The following is a 25504-nucleotide window of genomic DNA, read 5'->3' as shown; positions in this document are numbered from 1 at the left end:
CACGTTAATGAGCTTATTTACTTGGTACTAATAAATACGAGCATAAAATAATATATAATCTTACACATGCTATTTAATCAAGAGGCAAATGAACACGTGTATCATTAGCTGCTAATTTAACAAGTGTCTTCTTTACTCGAAGAACAGGTAGACGCGCAGCAGACTTCCCATGCCAACATTCTTTCATTAATTTTCCCAAACCAGCCAACGTCTGTAAAATAAAAATTAGTTTCTCTTGTACATACATATTATTATATGAATAAAAGTTCCTAATACACGAAGTATATGTAATTATTATTTCCTTGTTTTGATATCCATATTGGTACTAATATAGTATTATTATTCAATATTATAAAAAAAATTTTGTAATATTATGTTAAAATTTTCGATTAATAGATAAACATTTTGCCTATATACTTTAATATGATACAAATTGCAAACCTGTAAACCAAAATCAATTACTGATAAAAGTTTCAGAATAGAAAAATTTGCATTTTCAAATTGTATTTCCACTCTCTAAAGTGTAATAAATTTTTTGTTTTTGATCATATTTTCATAAAAATATTAATTATTTAGTAGAACAATGCCTCCCGATAAAAAAGCTCATATGTTAAAATAACATTTTTTGATGCATCGAAAATGATCTACATCCAGAGTCGAAAATATTTAAGTTAAATACTTGTCACTACTCCTAATATGAGCAAATTTTCATAAAGATATCACAAATGTTGAAACCGAAAATAATATTACATATTTACTATCGTACATAGAATCATTTTATATTAAATAATTTGACAACAATGTTCATAGTAACATATGAATTAAACAAATATGAATTAATAATAATATATTATTAAAAATCATTAAATAATCAAAATTTAACCAAATAATTACAGGATCAGAATGCCATCTATTAGGAAGCGGTGGCCTATGATGATCCAAACATACTAATTTTCGCATTTCATCAATGGAGGGTTCTTGACTACTAGGAAGCCACTCGGAATATGGTGCCATGTATTCAAGCGCGACACCATTACTTATACATCTTCGACAAACTTCCCAAAGTATCAAACCTAGACTATAAATATCTGCTCGTCGGAAGTTTTCTAAACATTCCACATTTATCCTGAAAAGATTTTAAATATAGCTTTTAACTACAATTGAATGTATTATATTTATCATTGATGAGTTGTTATTATAAATTACAAGATTATTTAAAACAATTACCGATACATGTGACAAAACTTATATAAGAAAGTGAATAATTACGAAATATGTTAATAAATTTTCGTGTGGTCAATAGTTTTCATGTCAACGTTTTCATGTAATCGATTAAAGCGGGGTCGGATAATCGGAAGTCAGTAAAATTATTATGTTACTGTACATAATAATTATAAAGTAATGATCTTGAAAGTAAAAACAATAGTTAATTTATTTTACACGAGAAGATGACATTTCGATTACATGTATTACAGCCCCCTTCGGGTCATTCTTGAATAATACATAGTAAACACAGTACACACTATGTATTTACTTATGATATGTACATTATCGAAACTGACATTAGTTAGGAAAATATACAAAACTATTGGAAAATATCGATAATGCATACAACTAATGGTCGCTGCAATTTACACATCTATTTATTATTGGAGGAGAGCTACATCACATGTGACTGAAAAGTCGTTTTTTTGTGTAAAACAAATGAACTTTCCATTAAAGAACATTACTTATAATTTGTGTCGAGGAGTCGTTCTAAACATATTATATTTTAATTTCTTAGACTCTTATGGCTAGCAATTGGATTTAAAAACCAACTGGTTGAAGTGCATAGGATACCGCGCAGATATTGGTGTAGCAACTACTAATTCAAACCGAAAACTTATTTATTACTCATTGTATGTTTATGAGAGTATTAGCAATGATTTTGCAGTTTTCCCGATAAAATTATATGTAAACAAATTTATTCGGACTATTTTTAATTATATAATTGAAAGTTTTTCAGAAACGATTAGGATACATAGTAATTAAAAATAGCTTGAATAAGGTTTTACTTGGATTTATTCTTATCGGAAAATCGTTATTAATCGATTTACATTACTCTCGTGCAAATATTTAAACAAAATACATAAAAATATTAATTCGCATGTATTGGTACACCAATTCGCGTTTAACAATGTTTGGAAACTTCAGTTCCATGAGATCAAATTTTCAGCTGCAGACACATGTTCATGCAAGGCTTGTTCGTTGTTATTGTATCTCGCTCGTTCTTGTTGTTATTTCATTCACTGCTCTTTTAAAACGGCTCATTTGAGTTCGATCGTTCAATTCTCCATCGACCCTCGTTTTCTGATGGTTTCGATTTTTCCACATAAAATGTGGAACTTATACAACGAAAATAAAAATAGAAAGAACTGTGAACGAAGACAATTCGAATTGGAAATACCTGATTAAGGTAATTATTCAGCATACAATTAAACCGCCAAGTTCATGTATCGTCAAAATAAATGAATTAACATATGATTTTTATACGATGTACAACTCTTGACAAAAACTTTCCGATCAGACGTATTAATACAAAATTTACGAAAATCATTCATATTTTAGAAGTGTAAAATATTATTATATATATATTTTAAGTGCTGAAAAATTAAAGGTAGGTTTAGTATGCAATAAATCACAGCAAAGTAACATAAATTTCCATTTCTTATCCAAGAAAAACAAGAAAAGAAACAATATATTGCATGAAAACAGTTCCTGATTGGTGGAAATTCCGAAAATAAGTTTTCGTTCCGATTTGTTAATTGACATTTATAATGAAATTATTTTAGTATCAATATTTTGTAATATTCCCATAGCTTTAATTCGTTTAGACATTGAATTAATTACAGTTTTATAATTCATGGATGAAATTTCATCTCACAACAATTTTATCGTTTGTCGGAGCTCTTCTTTGTTTTCTGTTTTTTCTTCGCAAATCGATTTTTAATATTTCACCCACACATCACACTAGCATAAGTATTGAATTGTCCGGAAAGTTCGTGTCAATTTTTCAATAAAATTGAAAGACGACACATTTAAATTTCGGTATACATTTATTGAATTATATAGTTGCCATTTTGTTTCGCAACCTTTTCTTTATTCTTCGGGCAACTTGAAGATTCCATCCTTCCAAAAATTCAGGTTTCACGGTGAAAAACTTTTCAATGTGATTTTTTATATCGATCAAAGAGTTAAAATTTTTGCCATTAAGACGTAAGTAAGTGAAAATTTGAAGGTGCAATGTCTAATGAATGCGACGTACCTCTACCCTGGTTAGGGTAGAACGTCCCAATCAAGCTCTAACTTTCGTCGAGTAGTCAGACACACGAGGCCGCGTATTGTTCCGATGAAACACTATGCCCTTCCGATTCGTTAATTCTGGACGTTTTCGGTCAATCGTTGTCTTTGGTCATTTGTCTAATTGCGAGCAATACTTTTTCAAATTTATCGTCTAGTTGTTTGGTAGGAGCTTATAGTATAGGATTCCTTTCCAGTCCCACTACGACCGGTTTTCGGTAAATCGCTGTCTTTGGTCATTTGTCTAATTGCGAGCAATACTTTTTCAAATTTATCGTCTAGTTGTTTGGTCGGAGCTTATAGTATAGGATTCCTTTCCAGTTCCACTACGATCGGTTTTTGATGTCGCTAAAGATAGTTCATTTAGCATTCTCTAGGATCTTTTCTACTCAACATTATTATAAATAATCCATTTTTCATTTTCCGTCCCACTACGACCGGTTTTTGGTCAATCGTTGTCTTTGGTCATTTGTCTAATTGCGAGCAATACTTTTCCAAATTTATCGTCTAGTTGTTTGGTCAGAGCTTATAGTATAGAATTCCTTTCCAGTCCCACTACAACCGGTTTTTGATGTCGCTGAAGATAGTTCATTTAACATTCTCTAGGATTTTTTCTACTCAACGTTATTATAAATAATCCATTTTTCATTTTCCGTCATTATTTGCTTCAAAAATTGTGCCTCCTCGTTGCATTTATAGAGCGAGTCATAATTAGAAATGCGATCCATCACATTTTTTTCCGTTAAATTGCGGGGCACCCGTACATCAACAGTGTTTACATATCCAAGCTTCACAAAATGCGTATGAATGGAAATTTTTTATGTTTTTAACGTTTATGTTAACTCACGTGTCGTATTATTCTCGATCAGTGATTTGATTTGTCCTTCATCAGTGACGGAGGGTCTACCAGGGCGTTTTTGATCATCAGGGTTGAAATCACCAGCTTTGAATCTAGTAAATCAATTCCATACAGTTCTTCCGGCTGTAGCATTTTCTTGAATGAAAACGGTTCATTTTGCGTAAACGGTACATCCAACGGTCCGTATATGATGTTATTTTACGAGGTTTACCATTTTTTGATTTATCAGAATATTCACCATTTTTTAAAAACTTGTACCACCCTTGTTTAAAAGTAGTTTTAGATTTAATAACGAAGATTTGTTATTTCGGCAAATGTTTCATTTCTTTCCCGCAGTATTCCAACTTATTGTCTTTTATTCGGTAACAAACACCGAATACCTTTACCCATACTTTCTTTCGCCATAGATGAACTTAAAGCAACAAAAAACACATTCGACACTGATTTGAATTATTGTGGAGCAAATTTTAAAAAGGATTTAGAAAGAAAAACTTGTTAACCAAGTTGTTTTAAATTTATTTATGATCACTCGAATTAAACTAAGTACTGCAAACTTTTATATTGTTTACATTTAACGACATTAAAATTCATCGTCTTGAATGTTTCTTCACTATTGTATGCGTACATACAGCCAAAATACAATGTTAGTACCAATACATTTTTGTTAATATCTTGGAAACTATATGTTTATGGCACATCGAACCAATACCATGGTAATGGTAAAAATTGAAGATATAATATTTCAATTAAGACACCCCCTCCCCTCCTTGCACCCTCTGCCCGTTATCCCAATAACTGTAGCAGAGCCAAAATTCTTATAATGAAATGTAAGAATTATTTTTCTGTATACAGTGTCCTCGCCTTAAACTGTGCGTTACTCGAGATCGGAGAGTCATATTTATTAAAAGAGGACAATGTTCTTTATATTTTATGCTCGTTTCAAGCGTAGAAAAAATGGCAAGCAAAGGAAGAAGAGGGATTGAGAATCGAGGTAGCGGCAATATTCTTGTAAAACAATGACGTTCTTATTTACGTTCACATTTACCATTAATTAGATACGAATTCCAAAATCCGAACAATCATAACGTGCTCATGAAAACAATTCAGTGTGTATTCTGCCGCGTCTTCATCCTTAACGTTTCACTGGTCGTGCGAAAAACAAACATATCGCATCCTTATTAGGAAAGTGACACAATTGAAAAGAGGTTATTATTCATCATTTAAATCAGTCGATTAAAAAATTTGTTCTTTACTTAATTTCTTAATAAATTCGAATTATTAGTAAAATAAATTAATAAAATAGATGTTTTGTCATTTATTAGCAGCAATTGTGAAGTATAATAAGTTATGAGTTTATTAGATAAATAAATGTTACTTAAATTATGTCGTGTTTGATCTCGTACAAAAATTTTTTTAATTTGATGTAAAAAACTAACAATAAAAATGTTTTGCCTTTCCCTTAGTATTGTCTCACGATCAGGATATTCGATCCTAAATCGTATTATAGACATGTGTATACTATTCGGCGGCTGAATGTTGTGCCGTCAAGGATTCCCCTTAGTATGGGGATACAATTTTCACATTTAACACAAGGTCTTTTCGTACACTTAAAGTGGGAACACCGTATTATGGCTTGAGAACCATTGCGTCATTGACCTATGGGACCATTCGGAGTCGTATACTAGATTGTTCAATAAGTTTTTTCGTTTTTTCCATTGTAAAAAATAATTATTATCACACTTCAACTTTGAACAACTGTAAACATACGAACGAGTGGACAGATCTACATGAAACTTCACACATGTTCGTCAAACAGTAGTACCATCTTTAGAAAAATAAAACGACGAACCTAATAGCTCCATTTCTTATCGAACGATGAAACGTATTGAGCAACCTATTAGTTTTTGTCAATCGAAGTGGCCGTAAACATGTACCATCATCAATTTTTTTCTATATGATGAATCTACAATGCATCAAAGAATCCATTCGGTTTTTGGAAAATCGTTCAAGCGAGCGTGTCATTCAGGTCGAAGCATATTTTACTTTGTCATATAATGTTGTTTTTTAATGAAAAGATAGCACTTACGAATCAAGAAACATTACACGACTTTTCCCAACGTATAAAGCCATTAAAATACTTATGGGCAGTACAGTATGTGGCTCTTATAAGAATGACAAATATTTTTTGTCAAACTAGACATCCATAAAAGTTTCATTAAACATCCAATAATGTAAAAGAATTAAATATCAAATATCAAATTCCTTAGTCTTTAACGTGACGTGATTGTCAGCAGAATACAAATTCAATTATAAAAAAGAGTAAATAATAAATATTACGTACGTTTGTTCGAGGATCTCTGGACTCATGTAACGTTTTGCACCTTGTTTTAAATCAATTCTATCTGTAGAAAGTCGATCTTGCGTTACTGCCAATGCAAAATCAGCAATTACACAACTGCCATTAGTTTTAACAAGAATATTTTTAGACTTCAAATTACGATGTGCCATGGCCGGTTTCCCCCTGGTTCCATGAATTTCCGTGTGTAGATAAAGTAATCCGTTAACAATGCTCAAACAGATACTGAGCATTTGATGGTGCATCAAAGAATGTGGCGATCGATTTAAGTAATCATAAAGTGAACCCATTGGATGATAATGCATTACCAGCCAAAGTTGAGTGCAGCTCGCTCTACTAGTCATATCACTTCCAACATAACCAAGAATATTATCGTGTCTTGATGGCAACAATTGCGAATAGACCTCCGTTTCACGAGCCCAGGCTGCTTCATCTCGCGAAAAATATATTTTTACAGCAACATTTTCACCGTGCCATATTCCTCTCCAAACTTCTCCGCCAAAGCCACCATTACCACCACTGCCAAGGCATTCTACTAATGCTACTTGTTTGGCCAATGTTCTTTGTACTAACAATGGTAATCCAGAACCAGAACCACTGGTTAAACTCCTTCCATCCAAGTATTCCTGTTTTAATGCAACACATACACAATATATAAATTTACAAGATAAAACATTTTCAAAAGTAATATTTAAGTAAAGTAAATGGTAGAACAAAGCAAAATAAACATTTAGTTTTTCTGTAATGTAAATTTTAACAGATATACAGACTTTTTAATTTGTTGCGTGTAAAATTAAAAATTTATTAAACATCAATTTTATTAAAACAGTTGAGTAGCATCGTAATCTTATAAAGAGACCAACAGATCAAATGCATTATTCGGTATAATTTTTCTGGAAAAACTCATATCGTACATAAAACTAAAAATATTAATGTTCCAAGTAATCTACGTTTGATACAAATTTTTCTTCGGTTTCTATGAAAGGTAGCTTTCAAAACAATAATATTCTTACAGTTTTAGTAATTGAATAATTTACCTTAACACGATAAATCTTAATTACCTTAACCAAGTAATATTTTGATATACTTTATTTAAGAATAAGTTTAATCGATACAAAAATGTGGAATGCGTGTACCCAGTAATAATAAAATACGTGAACTTAAAGACTCAAATGTTTGAAAGAACGTATTAATCATGAATGCTTTTGCCCATGTGATACACTAGCACAGAGAATGGTCCAAAGTGAGTAAGACCCTTGCTTAAGCGATATATTTATTGTAGCCAATAAACAAGATTTGTATATAATGTCTTCGGATAGTGGGAACCTTATTAAGACTCTTCAACTCTTTGCATTGTTATATTAACATATAAACAATAATGAAGTCACTAATTCTTAACATTATTGTTTCTAGTCAGTCCTTTGCAATAGGTGAAAAATAACGTGATGCCATAACAATAAATAAGTCTGATATTATACAAGAGACTGATGTGCATGAAATTGTACGATCAAACAGGAAAACTCTTTTTCTTGCATCTAAAAGTTTCAAACTTTATAAAAGAGATATTATAACTTTTCAATGGAACAAAGTAATAGCTATCTATAAAAAGAAAGATAAAAAAGACATTTATATGTTGTCAATAATTCATATAGTAATGCAGAAGAAGTTATAACAGATAAAGTTGATCGCTAAGGAAACTTGATAACAAAGTCGAAACTTGTCGATTATAATAATATTGCACAATGGGAGGGGTTGATCGACACAAACTGATCAGATCAACACCTCCAAGATTACCCTATTACAAGAAAAAGGAAAAAAAAAAATTATAAAAAGTTACTTTTTCATTTATTAGATATCTACTTTTGGAATTTGTTTATATTGTACAAAAAAAAACAAAGGGTAGAGAAATTAATGATACACAAATGTTCCATGTTTATGGAAAAAACCAGGACAACCATCATTATGATTGGGGTCACAAAGACTAGCTAAAAGACATTTTTTCAATGGACAAAAAAGGAAGCTCCATCTAGATTTTGTTTTCCGTTCTTGTGAGAAAGGCAGTAAGGGCAAACATGGACGCAAAGAAACTAGATACTATGGTCCTAATTGTAATGTCGAATTAAACGTTATTTCCTACTTTAAAATGAATCATACTGAATTAAATTTTTAATAATTTATAATAGTATAAAATTAATAGTAATAAAGAGTAAATAAATATTTCGGTGTTTATATAGAAGTTATCTCCTTTAGTTCTTAATGTTGCATTTACCGTTCTCTTATGTAAAAAATTTCAAAAATAAAGTTGTAATTGAAAACAAACCATATTATTAGATAATCAATAAAAATATTTACAAAAGAAGAAAAAAAAATTTAACACGACTTGTACGTAACTCGATCTCTGTTTTAAGACTAAGTAAGGTGACCAACGGCACCATATGTAGAACTATAAAACAGATAACCCACCCGCCGTATTCATCGGACATTGCACCTTCAAATTTTCACTTATTTAGGTCTTTAAAAGTTTCTCTTAATGGCAAAAACTTTAACTCTTTGGTGTACATAAAAAATCACATTGAAAAGTTTTTCACCGAAAAACTCGAGAACTTTTGGAAGGATGGAATCTTCAAATTGCCTGAAAAATGGAGAAAAGTTGTAGAACAAAATGGCTACTATATAATTCAATAAATGTATACCGAAATTTAAATGTGTTGCTTTTCAATGTTCCTTAAAAATCGGCACGAACTTTCCGGACAACCCAATAGAAAGGTCACACATTAAACAACACACGATTTTTAGGGCAATCCATCTACGATTGTTGAAGGTAAGAGATTTAAAAACCAATTCTATACACTAATTTAGTGTTGGAATTATTAAGCAATACCGTATATTTACAAAATACACGATAAGACAAGTAATGGCATAAAAAGCACTCCAAAATTATGTTTACAGTTCGGGTAAAAATATTTCTGTAATATTTTTAAAACATTTATATTGGGTTGGAACGTAACAACAACATAAGTTCGTAGCGTTTTCAAAGTAAAATTCAAAGACAATTTTTAAATATTTATACATATAATTATTCTATTAGATATTTTCCATCCTGATCTAGTAGGTACTTTTCGCCTAATTTGAGGCAACTTCATTATCTCGGTCTCCCAGAACTTCGTATCTGTTTGGGTGATGAATTCATCTACGTGCTTCTTGCAAGCTTCCAAAGAACCCAGGTTTTTCCCATTAAGAGAATTTTGCAGCGACCGGAATAAATAGTAATCGGAAGGTGCCAAGTTAGGTGAATACGGTGGATGAGGCAGGATATCCCAACCAAATTGCACCAATGTCTGACATGCCTGCAAGGAAACATGAGGTTCAGTGTGGTCTTGGTGGAAAATGACACCCTTCCGATTGATCAGTTCCAGTCGCTTTTCATCGATTGCTGTCATCAATCGATCTAATTCTGAATAATATTTATCCGAATTCATCATTTGGTTGTGCGGCAGGAGGAAAACGGATCCGTTTTTTGTCGCCAATAACTACCCCTTTCAAAAGTGGATCGTTTTCATTTATTTTCAGTTATGAATCACTTGTGAAAAGGTGGTTTTAATCAAATTTCTTTCCGTTAGTAGGAATAGTTCATTGTATTTAGGGATAACTTGGGAAAAAAATATGACGGATAATATATACTATATATTATATATAGTAAATGCATCTATATTTATTGTATAGTATTAGGTCATTCCATAAATAATGTCATCTTTTATCTTACTTTAAATAAGCATCTGTATCGTATTCTTGCGATGTGTTTATATAAATTTCTTTCTATGTCTCTTAAAGAGTGTTTTCTCGACAGTGAACAACGTACATTCAAAGTAGTTAGATCACTATTTTTCATTCAAAAAAACATTTTAAATCGAGTTTAGTGAAAACCATTTATGACATTGCATTTGAAATACAAAAATACGATACAGATGGTTATTTAAAGTAAAATAAAAGATGACATTATTTGTAGAATGACTTAATACTATACAATAAATGTATAAGTTTAGGAAAGCTGGTACAACCACAGTTAGCATTAAAAAATATTCGTGAAGTACATGATGAACATATTTTAAATTTTAGGAAGTGTCAAAGGTAGTTTTTAAAGTTGCAAAATGGTGATTTGATCATTCTGATGAACCAAGATCCGGTCAATCAGTAACGTTCAATGTTGATGCATTAAAGGCTTTAATCAAGACAGAATCTCGTCTAATTATCGAAGACGTAGCAGAAAAACTGGATGATTTGCGAATGATTATCACCTGGTCAACTACTTTTACCGTGTTCTAAACTAGAACTCCATCGTATCGTTTCAATCATAATCAGATAAAAAAAACAACCGTTACATTGTCGAACAAACTGAAGCTTTTTTTCTGTCTTCCAATAACCAGTAGGTAATCCTTGTAAAGTCAAACTCCCTAAACAAAAATCCGGAAACCGAATTGCTGTATCACCGCCAGTTTTCGAAAACCACGTTGTGTTTGTAAAAACTCTAGATTTTCGACAAAATTGAGTTATTACATGAGATGTAAAAACGTTAGAAAGTTCTAATTAATCTTCAAAAATAGAGGAGAGTTTCTCAACTATAGTGGTGTATAATTTATTAATTGTTTTTGGTCCTAAATAGTTCTAAATTAACGTCAAAGTTCAAAAAGTGCCGATGTGTGTAGTTTCTCCCATTGTTTTTGTATTTTTACAAAATGTTCTTTACCTAGAACGAAAACCCTACCCACGATCGGATTCTGTAAACATTTCTGAAGAAGAAACTGTCCAGCAGAAGTGTCAGAACTGTTGTAAAGTTCAGATTATAATATCTAGTTTATTATAATATGCAGGGATCTCGCGTATCTAGTAGTATAGTTTTTGTACATATAAGAATACAAAGTCCGAACAAATGAGTATACAATGATATGTCTTGATGTGAACGACGATAGTGTCGTGTGGTCTTCCTGACTCTAGACTTGGAACTCGACTAGAAGACAGTCCTTAAAACTGACATCGACATCTGGCACCCTTAAGATCGTTGTTGCATTCATTCCAACAAGAACGACTTGCATTTAGATCAGGCCGAGAAAATATTCGTCGGCAACGCGTGTACAGCGGTTTGTCATAGTGTGCTTTGCTATTCGCTCGTCTCGATTCGGCAGGATCGTAACTATGCGTAACCCTATATCGATGGAGGGATTCAATGGGGCATCAACTTTGTGTAAATAATGTTTGACTTTTTTTTTTAATACTTCAGTGTTCTTTTTCCTCATATATTTTTGTGGAAGTCAATCATCGAACTATAATGTACTTCTTGATCAATTTTACGTAACAAAAGTTTTATTAGAAATTGTCGTTTCCAAACACTTTAAACTATCAAAACTGAAAAATAAAGGTATTACAAATTTATTGCTACCTATAACATTTGAAATAGAAAAAAATTATAACAATTGATCACTTAATTCTACACTGCCCAAAGTACAAGATTCACCGAAACCTTTTCAAAAATCAAACCAGTATTGAATGACAATTTCCGTTAAAAAAAAAAAAGACAAAACATCGCCAAGAGTTATAAAACAACCGAGCTACTGTTTAAAATTGCTAAACAGTTTAGCGGCTCATAAGTAAGCAGTTGATGCGGCGTTAAATGGATTAAAAAATTAAATTGTGTTTTTCTTGACGTTCATATCGGTATCTCTATTGTCTCTATAACTTTCAAACGTTACAGTTGCCTTTCCTTTCTTTATATCTCTTTTCTATTAATGTAAAAACATGTAAAATATCTCTATGATGAAATATATTCTCCTTTATTCCATCGTCGGATATGAAGTGAAATTAGTTTTTTGAATAAGTAAATGTAAATTGATTTGTCCATCACTTTTATAAAATTATTCATAATTCCTACTGTTATATCAAACAGTAGTGGATTTAATTACTATAATTGTGCGAGATTTGAAATAGTTTTCTAAAAATGGTAATATTAGTAAAGAATGATGTAAAACTCTGTAAAGCTGTATTCAGTATTTAAAATTTTCAAGTTATTTAAACCTCCTTTAAATATCTTTTTTTTTTAACATTTTTAAAGTATAATCAAAAACAGAAAAATCTCTTGTAAGATTTAGTAAAGTCGGAGAAGTAACGCATCTTAACGTGGGCATTCTTTTGAAGTATACACACTTGACGTTCCTCTCCTCTGCTTCAACACTCGATAGAATTAAAGCCAGATCTTCAAGTGTTTTCGGTTTTGTTTTGTATGTTTCATTTTCGTTTGACGCTCAATTCTATCTTTCAAATTGTGGAAGGCAAACGTGTAAGGCAACTCCAAATTTTCCTTTGTGTAGAAAAAATAATATACTGCGAATTATATTTTTAATTTATAGTGTATTAATTTATAACGGTAAGTGTGTATTTGTAGTATTAATACTGAATTTTCAAATGGAAAACAATTTCTAATGAAATTTCTATTAATTGAAATTGATTAAAATGTATATCGTATTCTGGTGATTGGTATCCACAGAAATATATGAGAAAAAAGTATTTAATACAGTATTTATAACACTGAAGTATTGAAAAAAAAAGTCAAACATTATTTACACAAAGTTGATGCCCCATTGAACCCCTGCACAGGTGTTCGTTACGCATAGTTACGACCCTGCCGAATCGAGACGAGCGAATAACGAAGCACATGGTGGCAAACCGCTGTACACGCGTTGCCGACGAATATTTTCTCGGACTGTTCTAAATGCAAGTCGTTCTGACACTTCTGCTAGACAGTTTCTTCTTCAGAAATGTCTACAGAATCCGATCGTGGGTAGGGTTTTCGTTCTAAGTAAAGAACATTTTGTAAAAATACAAAAATAATGGGAGAAATTACACACATCGGCACTTTTTGAACTTTGACGTTAATTTAGAACTATTTAGGACCAAAATTAATAAATTATATACCACTATAGTTGAGAAACTCTCCTCTATTTTTGAAGACTAATTAGAACTTTCTAACGTTTTTACATCTCATGTAATAACTCAATTTTGTCGAAAATCTGGAGTTTTTATAAAAACTCGTGGTTTTCGAAAACTGGCGGTGATACTGCAATTCGGTTTCCGAATTCTTGTTTAGAAAGTGTGGCTCTATAAGGATCACCCATTGGTCATTGAAAAGTAAAAATCTTATCGGATAGTGTTATTAGCGAATCGCAAGAGAATTCTTTTATACCGCAATAAACTCTAGACCACATACGGGAAGAATAACAGTAGAAAAAATAAAAAATTTGAATTGAAAGTTGTACCGCACCCAACGTACTCCCCGGACCTTACACCAAGCGATTACTACTTACTTCGATCGCTGCAATATTTCTCAACTGGCAAAATTTCAACAATAGTGAACGTGTAAAATCAACATTGACTGAATTTTTTTGTTCAAACCCACCGCAATTTTTTGAAAATAAAACTATAAGTTTATTAAAAGATTGGAAAAGTTTATCGAAAATGATGGCTAATACATGGATGATTGAAAATAAATACAAGCACTAATTTCTTGCAACGAAAGTCATTATTAGGAAACGACATTATTTGAAAGATGACCTAATAATATTAAAAGAAATGAACTTTCCTAAATATTAAAAAAAAATAAAGTTATCTTTTATCTATTCAGTCTGAAAGATATTCAACGCTAAAATTGTACATCTGTAAAGAATTGTTTTAAAGTTTGTTCAACTTAAGAATTAGTATTTCGTTATTTCATCCTTCCATTAAAGCTTTTTGTAAATTGTTTTTAGTTACATTTTTAATGATACCTAGGTCCAGTATCTGGGTAAATGAATTAATCACTTTAGGGCAATTGTTCAATACCCACATTTCAGCGGTAGATGTCCACTTCACATCATTGTCGCTATAATATTTGAAGCAATCCGAAATTTCCAATTTTTCGGCGTTACTTTTTAATTTCGTTTTTTTTTCAAAATATTTAAATAATCATATTTATTCGTGTTTCCTTGAATAAATTCTAATTTAACAATTCTAAATTACCCACTTCAGTACCAGACATGGAACCCCATTGACCGTTTCAGTCCCAGGGGGTTTTAAAAAAACACTAATAAATTTCGTTTATTTTATGTCGATGAATCCCAAGCGGCGCGATAGCGCTTCTTAAATGTTATGTTCCGCACGTATAAGATGTGTTAAGAAACGTTCTTCTCATCTTTTTCACATCGCTCCGTCACATTTACTACAGTTGGCAAAGTGATCGGACGTATTCTTTCATAAGTGTTTCCCTATGCTAATAATTGTGCGATTCAAAACGATTAGACGAAGCAACGCAAAAGGTAAGTAAAAAATTAATCTAGATTGACCGGTTAACTTTTTTAAATTTCGTGTATCCCCAAAAAGGTGCAGTGAATGAAAAAAGAAAATCTATGAGTATAATTATAAATACATGTGAACGTGTTACTGACGATGATGTCAAGAATAAGTTCCTGTAAAGAGCAAAAGACAAGACATTTTGAGTACTTCGGAGGATAATCATAGTGATTTATCGCATCAATGTCCATTGAAGAATTTACAAATTGCTGAAGACGGTTCTGCTCAACGTGATTCTCTCGAGCATAGCGAAGAATCTGGTTCGCGATGTGACTTCTCTAACCAGAGTAAACCCATCGAACACTTTGAACTATTCTTTGATTCGACACTATGGTCACTAATAGTTGAAGAAACTAATAAATATGCGGATTATTCAAGGCATTTATCTAAAGAATTAGAATCATTTGAAACAGAGATATGGACACCAGTTACTGTGTTAGTGATGAAGGCATTTATAACAGTGCTGCTGGAAATGGGAATTAGAAAAAAACCCAATGTACTTTCGTATTGGTCCGAAAATTCACGTAATATACCGTGGTTCCGAAGAATGTTCTCTCGAAATAGATTTCGACAAATTTTGAAGTATTTTCACTTAATTGGTAACTCTTTATGTGTTTCACCTAGTCTCGAGAAATACGATCCCTGTGAAACATTTAAATCACTTGTTCAACACGCTAACAAAATATTCAAATTTCATTATAAACCACATAAAGAATTATCAATTGATGAGTCGTTAGTTGGAACGCTGCATCATTCTAACATAATGCAATACTTGCCAAAAAGAAAACATCATCGTTGGGTTATAAAATTTTGGATGCTGTGTGATTCAGTTTCGAAATATTGTTTAACGTTCTCTTGCTATAAAGGTGCAAAAGAAACAAGTACTAGTGATAGTAATAAGTTTGGACTTGAATATGATGTTGTGGTAAATTTATTAAAAGATAGTAATTGTTTGAATAAGGGGCATTACATTTTTATCGTCAACTTTTTTACTAGCGTTGAATTAGCTAGATATTTATATTCTATGAATATCTATTTAACTGGAACTATTAAAAGAAATAATGTATTCCCGATAACTTGAAAGAAGCTAATGTAAATGAGGTAAAATATTTTCGAAACAATGAAGCACCGTTCTGTACGTATTGCGAAAAAAAAAAGTGTAAAAAATCCTGTATTATTAATTTCAACGAAAGCAGAAGAGCAAAATGTGCCAATAACAAAAAATCGACATGGCAGAGAAATACATTCGACAAAACCCGTTATTATTCAATCTTGCAACGCCTTCATGGGTGGTGTTAATGAATCGGATAAAATGCTGTATACCTATCTGGATAAACGAAGAACAGTTAAATATTGGCAAAAGATAGCCTTTAACATAATGAGTCGCATGGTTTTAAATGCGTATATAATTTACAAGGAAATAGTTATGAGTAGAGCAATGAATCGGTTAGACTTTAATTCGAATATTATTTTTGAAATTGAGTGTGAGTCGATGAACGAAAAGAAAGCACACAGTTATGTAAAGGAAAAAATATTTGGTTTAGTAAAGTTGCCACAACGTAACTTGCGACAATGAGTAGTCTGCAGCACCAAAAATGCAATAAAAAGATCACATTTAATTTGTATGTAAAGTAAAAAAGGAATTCATCTAATATGTTTTGATAAACACCGATGTTACGAATTATAAGTGTTACTCTCCATTTAAATTGTTTGTTTGTAACGCAAAAAGTATTTTTAATTTGTAATTCGTTATTTTATGAAATACATCTACATATATTATTACATATGCGTATCGTAAGTTCATAAATATTTCAAGTTTTGTTCGATAAAAATGATTGAGAAGATAACAATGAAATACAAAATATTTTATTTTGTAATGTATCGTATTATTGCACTATTATTATAGTATTGTATCTATTGTAAAATGTATTATTTACATTAAAAGGAGCTGTGGGATTTACGTGCGTCGGTAAATCTGAGCGCGCGACTTCGACAGGCGATGAAGCATCGTCAGCTGTCGACAATGGCCGAAATGTGCTGAGGTTTCTCGACATAAAATCTGAACAGCGCGATCGCGCTGCTCGGGACTCAAACGATTAACGACCTACCTCCGTGTTTAACAGTAGGATTAAAAGTTTCTATTTTGAATTTTTCATTTGTCTTTACCATCTGTATGAGATTATGCGCATTAAACTTATTGCGTCGGTAAAAATAACGATAATTATTTGGGAGGAGGGGGGTCCCACCGATTTCGATTTTTTTTAATGTGTGTAGAAATCAACATTTTGAACAACTTTTTCCCATATATATAATCGCCGCTCGACTTTAGTTTCTGTGATTTTTCCTTAAAAAAATCGCCGCTACTACATTGAATTCGGTCTATACGTACGCGTTTGTGACTCTGTATGCGTTAGCTCACAATTACCCCTTATCACTTGTTTCTATACAACGATATGGTGACCAACGACCAAACGGATGTATCGAATAACCCGACCGAGTGGCTGGCCGCCTTGAGGCGGTTAAAATAAAAAAGCCTAACCTGAACCTAGCTATTCTACCTAGTAATTAATTGAATGGATTAGGTTCGAGTCATGTTCTTTTATTCCGACCGCCATGAGGCGGCCAGTTACTCGATCGAGTTTGTAAGTACACCCGTTATACGCGTCCATTGCCGGCCGCCTCGATGTATTTATCTATGGAAACCATACATCGGCGGCTCAACGCTTACACACACGCTGCCATAACACGTAGCTATAGACAATATTCATTGTAGCAGTAGTAATAATTTTTTGCAAAAATCTCGGAAACTAAAGCCGAGCAGCAGTTATATGTGTAGGAAAAAGTTGTTCAAAATGTTGATTTCTACAACACATTCAAAAATCGTCGGAATCAATGAGAGCTCTCCTTTTCTAAATAATTAGCAACAGATTTTCCTAAGTATTTTTTCACGACATTTGTTAGTTTAGACACATTAAGCTTTATATTGTCTTTAATCTTTCTAAATATCTATCTTTCATCGTACACATTGAACTTCTTATTTGAAGCTGTTCTTGATTTATTTTTAACACTTCTTTCAATAATTTTCATGATTTCGCGATAGAACAGTTGTTGGTTTCTCTATAATTGTTTGTTTCGTTCTTAATATTTATTTTGCTTTACTTGCTAAGTTTAATGCTACACGACGTTTATGAACAAGATAAAACAATACACATCTTTTGTTTTACATTTTTAATTTGTTTAGAGAAATTCCCCTAGGAGAATGCTGAAAAGATGTACACTATATAATTTTAGGTATGAAATTTTTTTCCGGACTCAATCATAGTAATTTTATTCCTTTCATATGTAGAAAGATTATTTCTTTTGATACTACTACACAATATAGATTTAGAAAATACATTCTTAATATTTCTTTCCAAATCATCTTTAAATTTTTTCCAGATGAAACACATTTTTATACATGGTGTATGATTTTGTCTGTGACTGTAGATATTTTTGTAACAAATACTACTTTGAGGTTAAATCATATATTGATTTAATTTAATAATTTGTAAAACTGAACATTACAGGCGGCTTATCACATATAAAATCAGTGAATATTTAGCAACACATTTTTAAATGGTTAATCTTTAAGAAAATATTCAAAGAAATCGATTTTTTGACGTATCGATAAATGAAAAAATACGCCTAATCCATGCAGAACATACTAAATCATTTTAACTGTATCAAATTTTTTTTTAGCGGTGGGTCAGTTAATAATATATCAACCACACTTTATTCAAAAGTTTTGTTTTAATCTATACCCGTGAATATCATAAAAATTATTATTGGTATTGAAAAGTATTACAAATAAAAATTGAAGAGTTTTATAAACATTTTAGAGGTAATCTGAAAAATAGGCACCTAAACTTTAGAAACATATTTTTGAATATTTATTCACTGTAAGGATAAAAAGAAGTCATTTAAAAATAAGTCTGTAAACGCCTTTTTTCCAGATATATATATTTTTTGTTTGACAGATTTTTGTAAAAACGCTTTACTAAAGAAATTACTTTAGTAATTTATATCACTGTGCAGCAACAAATGCTTCGCATAAATACCTTATTAATTGCTGTATGTGTTTAAAATTTTTGGAGCATTTCAATATTTGTCTCACAAAATGACAATACAGAATACTTTCAAACTAGCAAGAAGAATAATAGAACTGACCTATTCAACCACAAAAACATATCGATTATTTCTAACAGAAAGAAAACTAACACTACTTGTAATTCTAAACCTTTCAAACTCTATTGTAAACATATTTATAATTAGGAGAAAAAGCATTTTTAGACCTATGTTTATATGACTTTTTTTCTTCTGTAGGGTGAATAAAATAATCTCCTTCAGTTTGACCCTTCGTTTTTGAAACGCCGTATAAAAAACATGACTTCCAGATATACAAGTACATTAGACATATTACAAGTTTTTCACTATCAGTTTTTTAAAAATATATTTTGAAGAAGACAAAAACCTTCATTTTAATTGTAAAGATTGAACTACATTAAATAATGTATTGCTAAGTCTTACATTTAAATAAGTTGGCCATATTGAATTTCTACTAAAACCACCCAATTTAACCTCCTTAAACTTTGTTTACAAAGTTAAAAAACAAAGTTGACATTTGACTCGTGTTAATGTATATGTAATAAAATATTTTAAGCGATTAATAGATTCTTTAAGAATCCAGTGAATTTTTGTATTCAAATAGAGAAACAACTTTTTAAGTTTTTATAATTTGGTATAAGTTATTTAGTATGGACTATATTCATTGATCAAATAATTTCAACGACTGTTTCCATCTTTTCCGAAGTTATAATGTTAAATAAAAAGGAAATGACTTTGTTTAAAAAGATGGTCTCCGTCTACAATTGTATTATGTTCACTATATAATATTGCTAATAATTTCTATGATATTCATAGGAATTGATTAAAATACAGCACCTTTATCTTATAAATTTTGTTGTTTCAGAAACAGCAAACATCTTTTCTAAGATAACACTTTCTGTTCCATAATTGAAGGACCAAGTTCTATAACTAGGTGTCTCCAATTTCTCCAATATTACAAAATGTTTTAAAAAAGCCTTTCGTTTAAATCCATGACAAATGTAAAAGTTATAAAATTTATATATTTATTAAATGCACTATAAAGTATGGATTATCTTACCTATTATTTATCTGGTTTTATATTACCACATGATGAGCAAAGTATCTCTATACACTTAAGTAATTTCCATAAAAAAAATTGAAATACTGGATTCTTACATTGGATCCATCAAATCCAATATAAACATTTTTTATTTTTCTATATGCTTTTTATTTACATAAAAAAAATTGCATTTAAAAAAATGTTTTTGATCTTATAATTTTCTTAAGATTTGTACTTGTCAATTTTTTTCTGTAAAATTCTAATAATCTCCTAAAAATCCTTCATAACAAATTAACGTGTAGACTGTCAGAGTATCATTAGTTGAAATTATTTCTGATGCCACCCATTGCATAGATTTGAATTACAAAATAACTTATACTTAGCAGTCAATGTGTTAAGTTCAATTTGTTGTATTCAATTCTCTTTCTAACATATATTTATATAATTTGTAAACTAAAATAGCTTACCCTTGATATAAATTCAGATACCTATTAAAAATTGGAGACTATTAACATTTGTAACATTTTATTCCATACCTTTAATGTGCTATCGCCAGCTGCCGTTGCTCTGAGTTCATGAGAAGGATATGTAGTGGTGGATGTTGGAGAAGAAAATGAGAAATGTAGGATAGATGGTTCCATTTCAGAATCTATAACAAGCTTACTATGCCTTGTGGTTAAAGGCCGTTTTCTATGAGTCCGACATGCCAATAAATAAAACAATACTCCTCCAGCAATAATACAGAATCCAACCATTGGACCCAAAATTGTCAATATTAATTTAATTGCATAATCCTCTTCAACACCATCTAAGAATTATATATAATTTTGTTATAAATAAAATTTGTAAAAATAAAAAGAATATAATAATGTTATACGCATTCACCTCCATTAAAATCTTGTAGTATAGGAAATGGTCCACCATTACAAAAGTCTGTTTGACAACACTCAACATAATATTGTACTCCACTTAATGATCCAGTAACATGTCTCTTTTTATTATTACCACTTTGATTGGTACGTGGTGGTTGTTGTTTATTACATATTAGTAACATTTGATCTATTGATCTGGTGCATCCTCTACTTACACTTTCTGAACCATCCGATTGTCTTACCTTAGATTTCCAACACTATTAAATACAAGGAAAAGTATTAGTTTGTCTTGTTTGACTTATTTCATTTATAGTATATGTAATATGCAAGTGACATTACGGTAACTGCATTGTCGCAGATATCAGTATATAAGCAGTCTGGTTCTTCGCAAATATGACATTTGAAACGTTGGTATCCAGCTGAATTCTCATTAAGATCTATAATATCTATGGGTTTCTGTGGTTCTTCGCTTTCAAGGGAAAAATCTGGTTCCGATAAAGTAAATCTCTCCTTTTCTCCTAAAAATGAGTCCTGTTAACCATTGAAACGTTTCAAAACATTATGAATATTACTTGTTTTTTAATGCATATCACATATAAGCATGCAGTTCTCTACATGCACAAGAATCAAATTAAGAAAAGGTAAGAATAAATTGAAATGATATAGAAGTAAACAGTAGAAAAGCCTTTTGCACAATCTACTGGAGATTATCACAAACATTTCACATGTCAATATATTACTTTAAACAATACGAGAATAAAGTTTTTATGTTTAAATTATCATTAAGTTTTAATACACATAAAGTAGTTTTTAATTGAAAAATTTGTTGCCCACCTGGACATAATTTGAATGTCAATGATAGTATGAAATATATGATAAACACAGAATCCGCCATTGCCATACACGTCAAAACATTGGATCGCTGAAATCAAATCAACACTTTTGAATTTTCTTTTTATATACCCATATCTGCAATGGAATTGGAACTAGCTTTTGTTTTTGTAATGCTCAGAAGAAAAATGTAAGATATGTGCAATCGCCATTGAATTGGCGGTATTTTATTTCTGTGTTAAAAAAAGAAACATTTACAGATGGCGTTGTTATCATTTTATCCCGTTCACCTCATGCATGCCAGTATACGTATATATACACATCGTATATAAAATATATAAGGTGTAATTTTTTAACTTGACCATTTTAAACATTTCTGTTAATAAAAAAATGTTTGAGGAAAAATTTGTCCGTCTCGAACTGGAAAATATTATTATTAATGAGACATTTGTTTTATAATTGCACTTCTCCAGATTTTAAAATTAACCTTATTTTTATAAATCTACATATTTACATATTTTTGAAAATATGGTATTATTCATATCGAAAAGAATTTAACGCTACATAACACTATGACCTACAAAATATATTTGATAGAAATATTAAATGGTTATCATTTTGGACATTGAGGAACATACGTTTAAAATGTTTGTAATGTGACATAGTTTCATTCAATACATGTATTTCTAACAGTTGTAGCAAAGAATGAACAGTTAAAAAAAAAATATTGTAGGTTGTTTAATTTCTATTAGGGCATGAACAATATTAAATCGATGAAAATAGCTGGTCTCGTATAAAAAAAATATAGATAACTTTGAAATTACAGAAAATTTATGTTGAAACCAAATATTTTTTTCGAAAGGAACTATTTCTTCTAGAGACAAGTTTTCATATTGTAATGCGTCTAGAGATTCTGACACTTTTGCAACAAAGTAGGATTGCAACTAGTTATTACGGTCCAGTTACAAATGGCGCTGAAGTCTTCTGTTTTTATGTTTGCTACAGTACTATGTATATATAATCCGTGGCCTAATGTTCTCATAAGGAAAGAACCCCAATTGTTCGACTGTGACTTTCATAAGTTTTTGTAGGATGGTAGTATACAGGTTCCTATTGATATGTGTAAAATATTAAGTTTAGTAACTTGATAGTTTTAAAGATACAAACAATGAAAGTTACGTACTTTTTGGTGTACTGTAAGTACACGTTATGGAAGTTAAGTTGATGAAGCAAGATGATTGCATGTTTGTAAGTCGCAGATCCTAGAATAGACTCTTGTTAAACAAAACCTTTTTTGTAATTTTATTGTGGGAGTCTGCAAGATACAAGATGATAATTATCATAGATACAGAAAAAAAGGCAAAACAGTTCAGCACCATAAATAGATAATAAAATCTTAATGTTGAAAAATATTACGAATCTTGTCTTTAACAAATAGAAGATATAATAAAGGAATACTATATCGAATTTGTTAATAATTGAAAGAATTACTTGCATCATGTATGCTACATTTCGTTCGTGGTTATTTTGTTTGCTGTTAGAGAGGAATACAACGGAATTCGTTTGAAATAAAAATAAAAGAGTAAATTTCGAAAACAAATTATGGTTTAGATATTCGGATTCGCTTGAATTTGTCCCTGTGATCTAATTTTTACTGTTTCTGAAATAATTAATTCTCCCAATATTTGATTTTAATTTCAAAACGCTAAGAATGCTAAAATTGCATTTTAGTGTGAATCGATAACGTTGGAAGTGACACGAAAATGGTAAGAGGGCATGTAAGTCTCCGGTACTTGTGATAATACCAACGTGTTTTGTCTGTGTGACAACGATTTGTGCTTTTTCCAAGAGGTACAGATAGAGGGCGCAACGGGTATGGTGACGGACATCTTCAGATAAAATGGTATTTACGGTTTTATTTAGATAAGAGTGATTTAAACAAGTGATTCAAAAATTCTATTTTTAATCGTTAATTCAAATAATAATTTTAATAACGGCTATTTCAAATATTGTGTTTTTTAAAGATATCTTACTACAAAAATATTCTTAGAAATGGGTAACAAAATTTCATTTAATTTAAAGATAACTTTTCGTATACATATACATATTCTAAATGTTGTTTGGTATCCTAGATTGATCACGAGTCGTTTACACGTTTTACAGTAAATTTTAGCCTAATAACCATTAAATCCTTTTCTTCGTGTTTGTTTTGGCAATTTCGTAATTCGTCCCAGATATTGATGGTCGCAAGACGTAAAAGGAACTATATTATAATTTTTGATATTGTAAATGAGTAAAGTTCCTACAATATCGGTATAGAAAAATTATATTTAGAAGTCCGATTTAAAACAATGAATAAGTATTATTAAGCTTTCCTTGTGAAATTTATTGACAGTTTAATAAAAGCTATCCTTGGTTGCTCCACGTAATTTGTTTTAATTATTTTTTGGTAGATACAGTACTATAAACTAGTACTAAATATTATTTGGTTTGATAATTATTCGGTTAATTGCTTGGTAAGAATTATATAATAGACAATTTCTTACAAATGTCTAATACTTTTGACTATGATAGTACAAATATATATATATGTACTATATTTAGTTTACAGTTCTGTCATTTTTCTCATCTTCCCTTACATTGTTGTAATATGAACAAACAATGAGATCAGTTTATAATATACCGTTCTGTGTTCTTTAGGAATGTTTGCGAACGTTGAAATTTCGTAACTAATTCTTTCATTCTATAATATACGGTCAAAAATTAAAGAATTACTTTATAATCAACTGGAAAAAAACAATCTTCGAAATTTTGTAATTTTGTGAAGAATAAAGGTACAACAACGTAAAGAAAAGCATTTTGAACCTCGAAACCCTAGCTTTTACTCGAACAAGCAGTAGCACCATTTCCAAGCCGACTTTATAAATCGCTGAAAATTCTTCTATATACTCTGAGGTTATTCATGGAGTTTAATAATTTTGTTTCATAAACATTTGTTAACGAACTTTTAGAGTCTCAGCTTTTATTCTATAGTTTTTGAAAGAAATTTGTTTTTTGCAGAGTTATCGCGTTTTAAAGTGAACCATGCATTCTGGCACTTTGGTAAGAAATCTGATTCATGTATTAACATTGCTCAAGACACGAAGAATGGATGTTGGATATTTGTGGAATGCGGAGAAAATTTGAAATAAGCGCGGGATATGTGGAAAATGTCAAAATTATGTGTCAAAGTATACCAAATTTTGGAAAAGCAGAGAAGAATTGCTCCATAGAGTTTGAAAATGACATCAAGGCATTAATGGCATCAAGCTTTAAAATACTTCCGTTTACATTGTTATATGATTATTTTTCAGACAATTATGAAACCTCGAAGTTTGTTCTTTTTCAGACGATTACAAAGTGATCCTTTAATTTTGTACAGGAATATATACCTACGTATCGAAATTTACTCCAATTGTTATGTAAAAATAAGAAATATTCAAACATTCGTCTATCAATTTAACGAAGAAGTGTAACTTCTATCAAAGCGATCGTGTTATCATAATTATATGATCCAGAAAAGACAAATCGTTGCACAAACTGATAAGTATAGTACTTAATACATTTGAAATACTCGGTGTTTGAGACGTTTTGAAATTACTCTAATAAAACTTAGATTTTACTTTACGATCAATATTCTTTGGTAACCA

General features: G+C 30.7%; 1 protein-coding gene across 2 annotated transcripts; it reads right to left on the bottom strand.

The window, feature by feature from the left end:
* Sax (type I BMP receptor saxophone) lies at positions 1-22057 on the bottom strand. 2 transcript variants are annotated; one of them, XM_076316960.1, is made up of 7 exons: positions 21819-22057; positions 21324-21515; positions 20998-21241; positions 20649-20920; positions 6540-7180; positions 895-1126; positions 1-211 (listed from the first exon to the last, which is right to left on the bottom strand). In XM_076316960.1, the coding sequence occupies exons 3-7, from the start codon at positions 21164-21166 to the stop codon at positions 74-76; spliced, it is 1452 nt and encodes a 483-aa protein (XP_076173075.1). In that variant the 5' UTR covers positions 21167-21241; positions 21324-21515; positions 21819-22057; the 3' UTR covers positions 1-73. The 2 variants fall into 2 exon arrangements, with proteins under 2 accessions (XP_076173075.1, XP_076173067.1); XM_076316952.1 differs by having other exon boundaries at positions 21324-21502.
* Between the last annotated feature and the right edge of the window lie 3447 nt (positions 22058-25504).

The sequence above is a fragment of the Ptiloglossa arizonensis genome, chromosome 1 (genome assembly GCF_051014685.1).
Source record: "Ptiloglossa arizonensis isolate GNS036 chromosome 1, iyPtiAriz1_principal, whole genome shotgun sequence".
In the NCBI taxonomy this organism is placed as follows: domain Eukaryota; kingdom Metazoa; phylum Arthropoda; class Insecta; order Hymenoptera; family Colletidae; genus Ptiloglossa; species Ptiloglossa arizonensis.
This window is presented reverse-complemented; position numbering and strand designations above follow the sequence as displayed.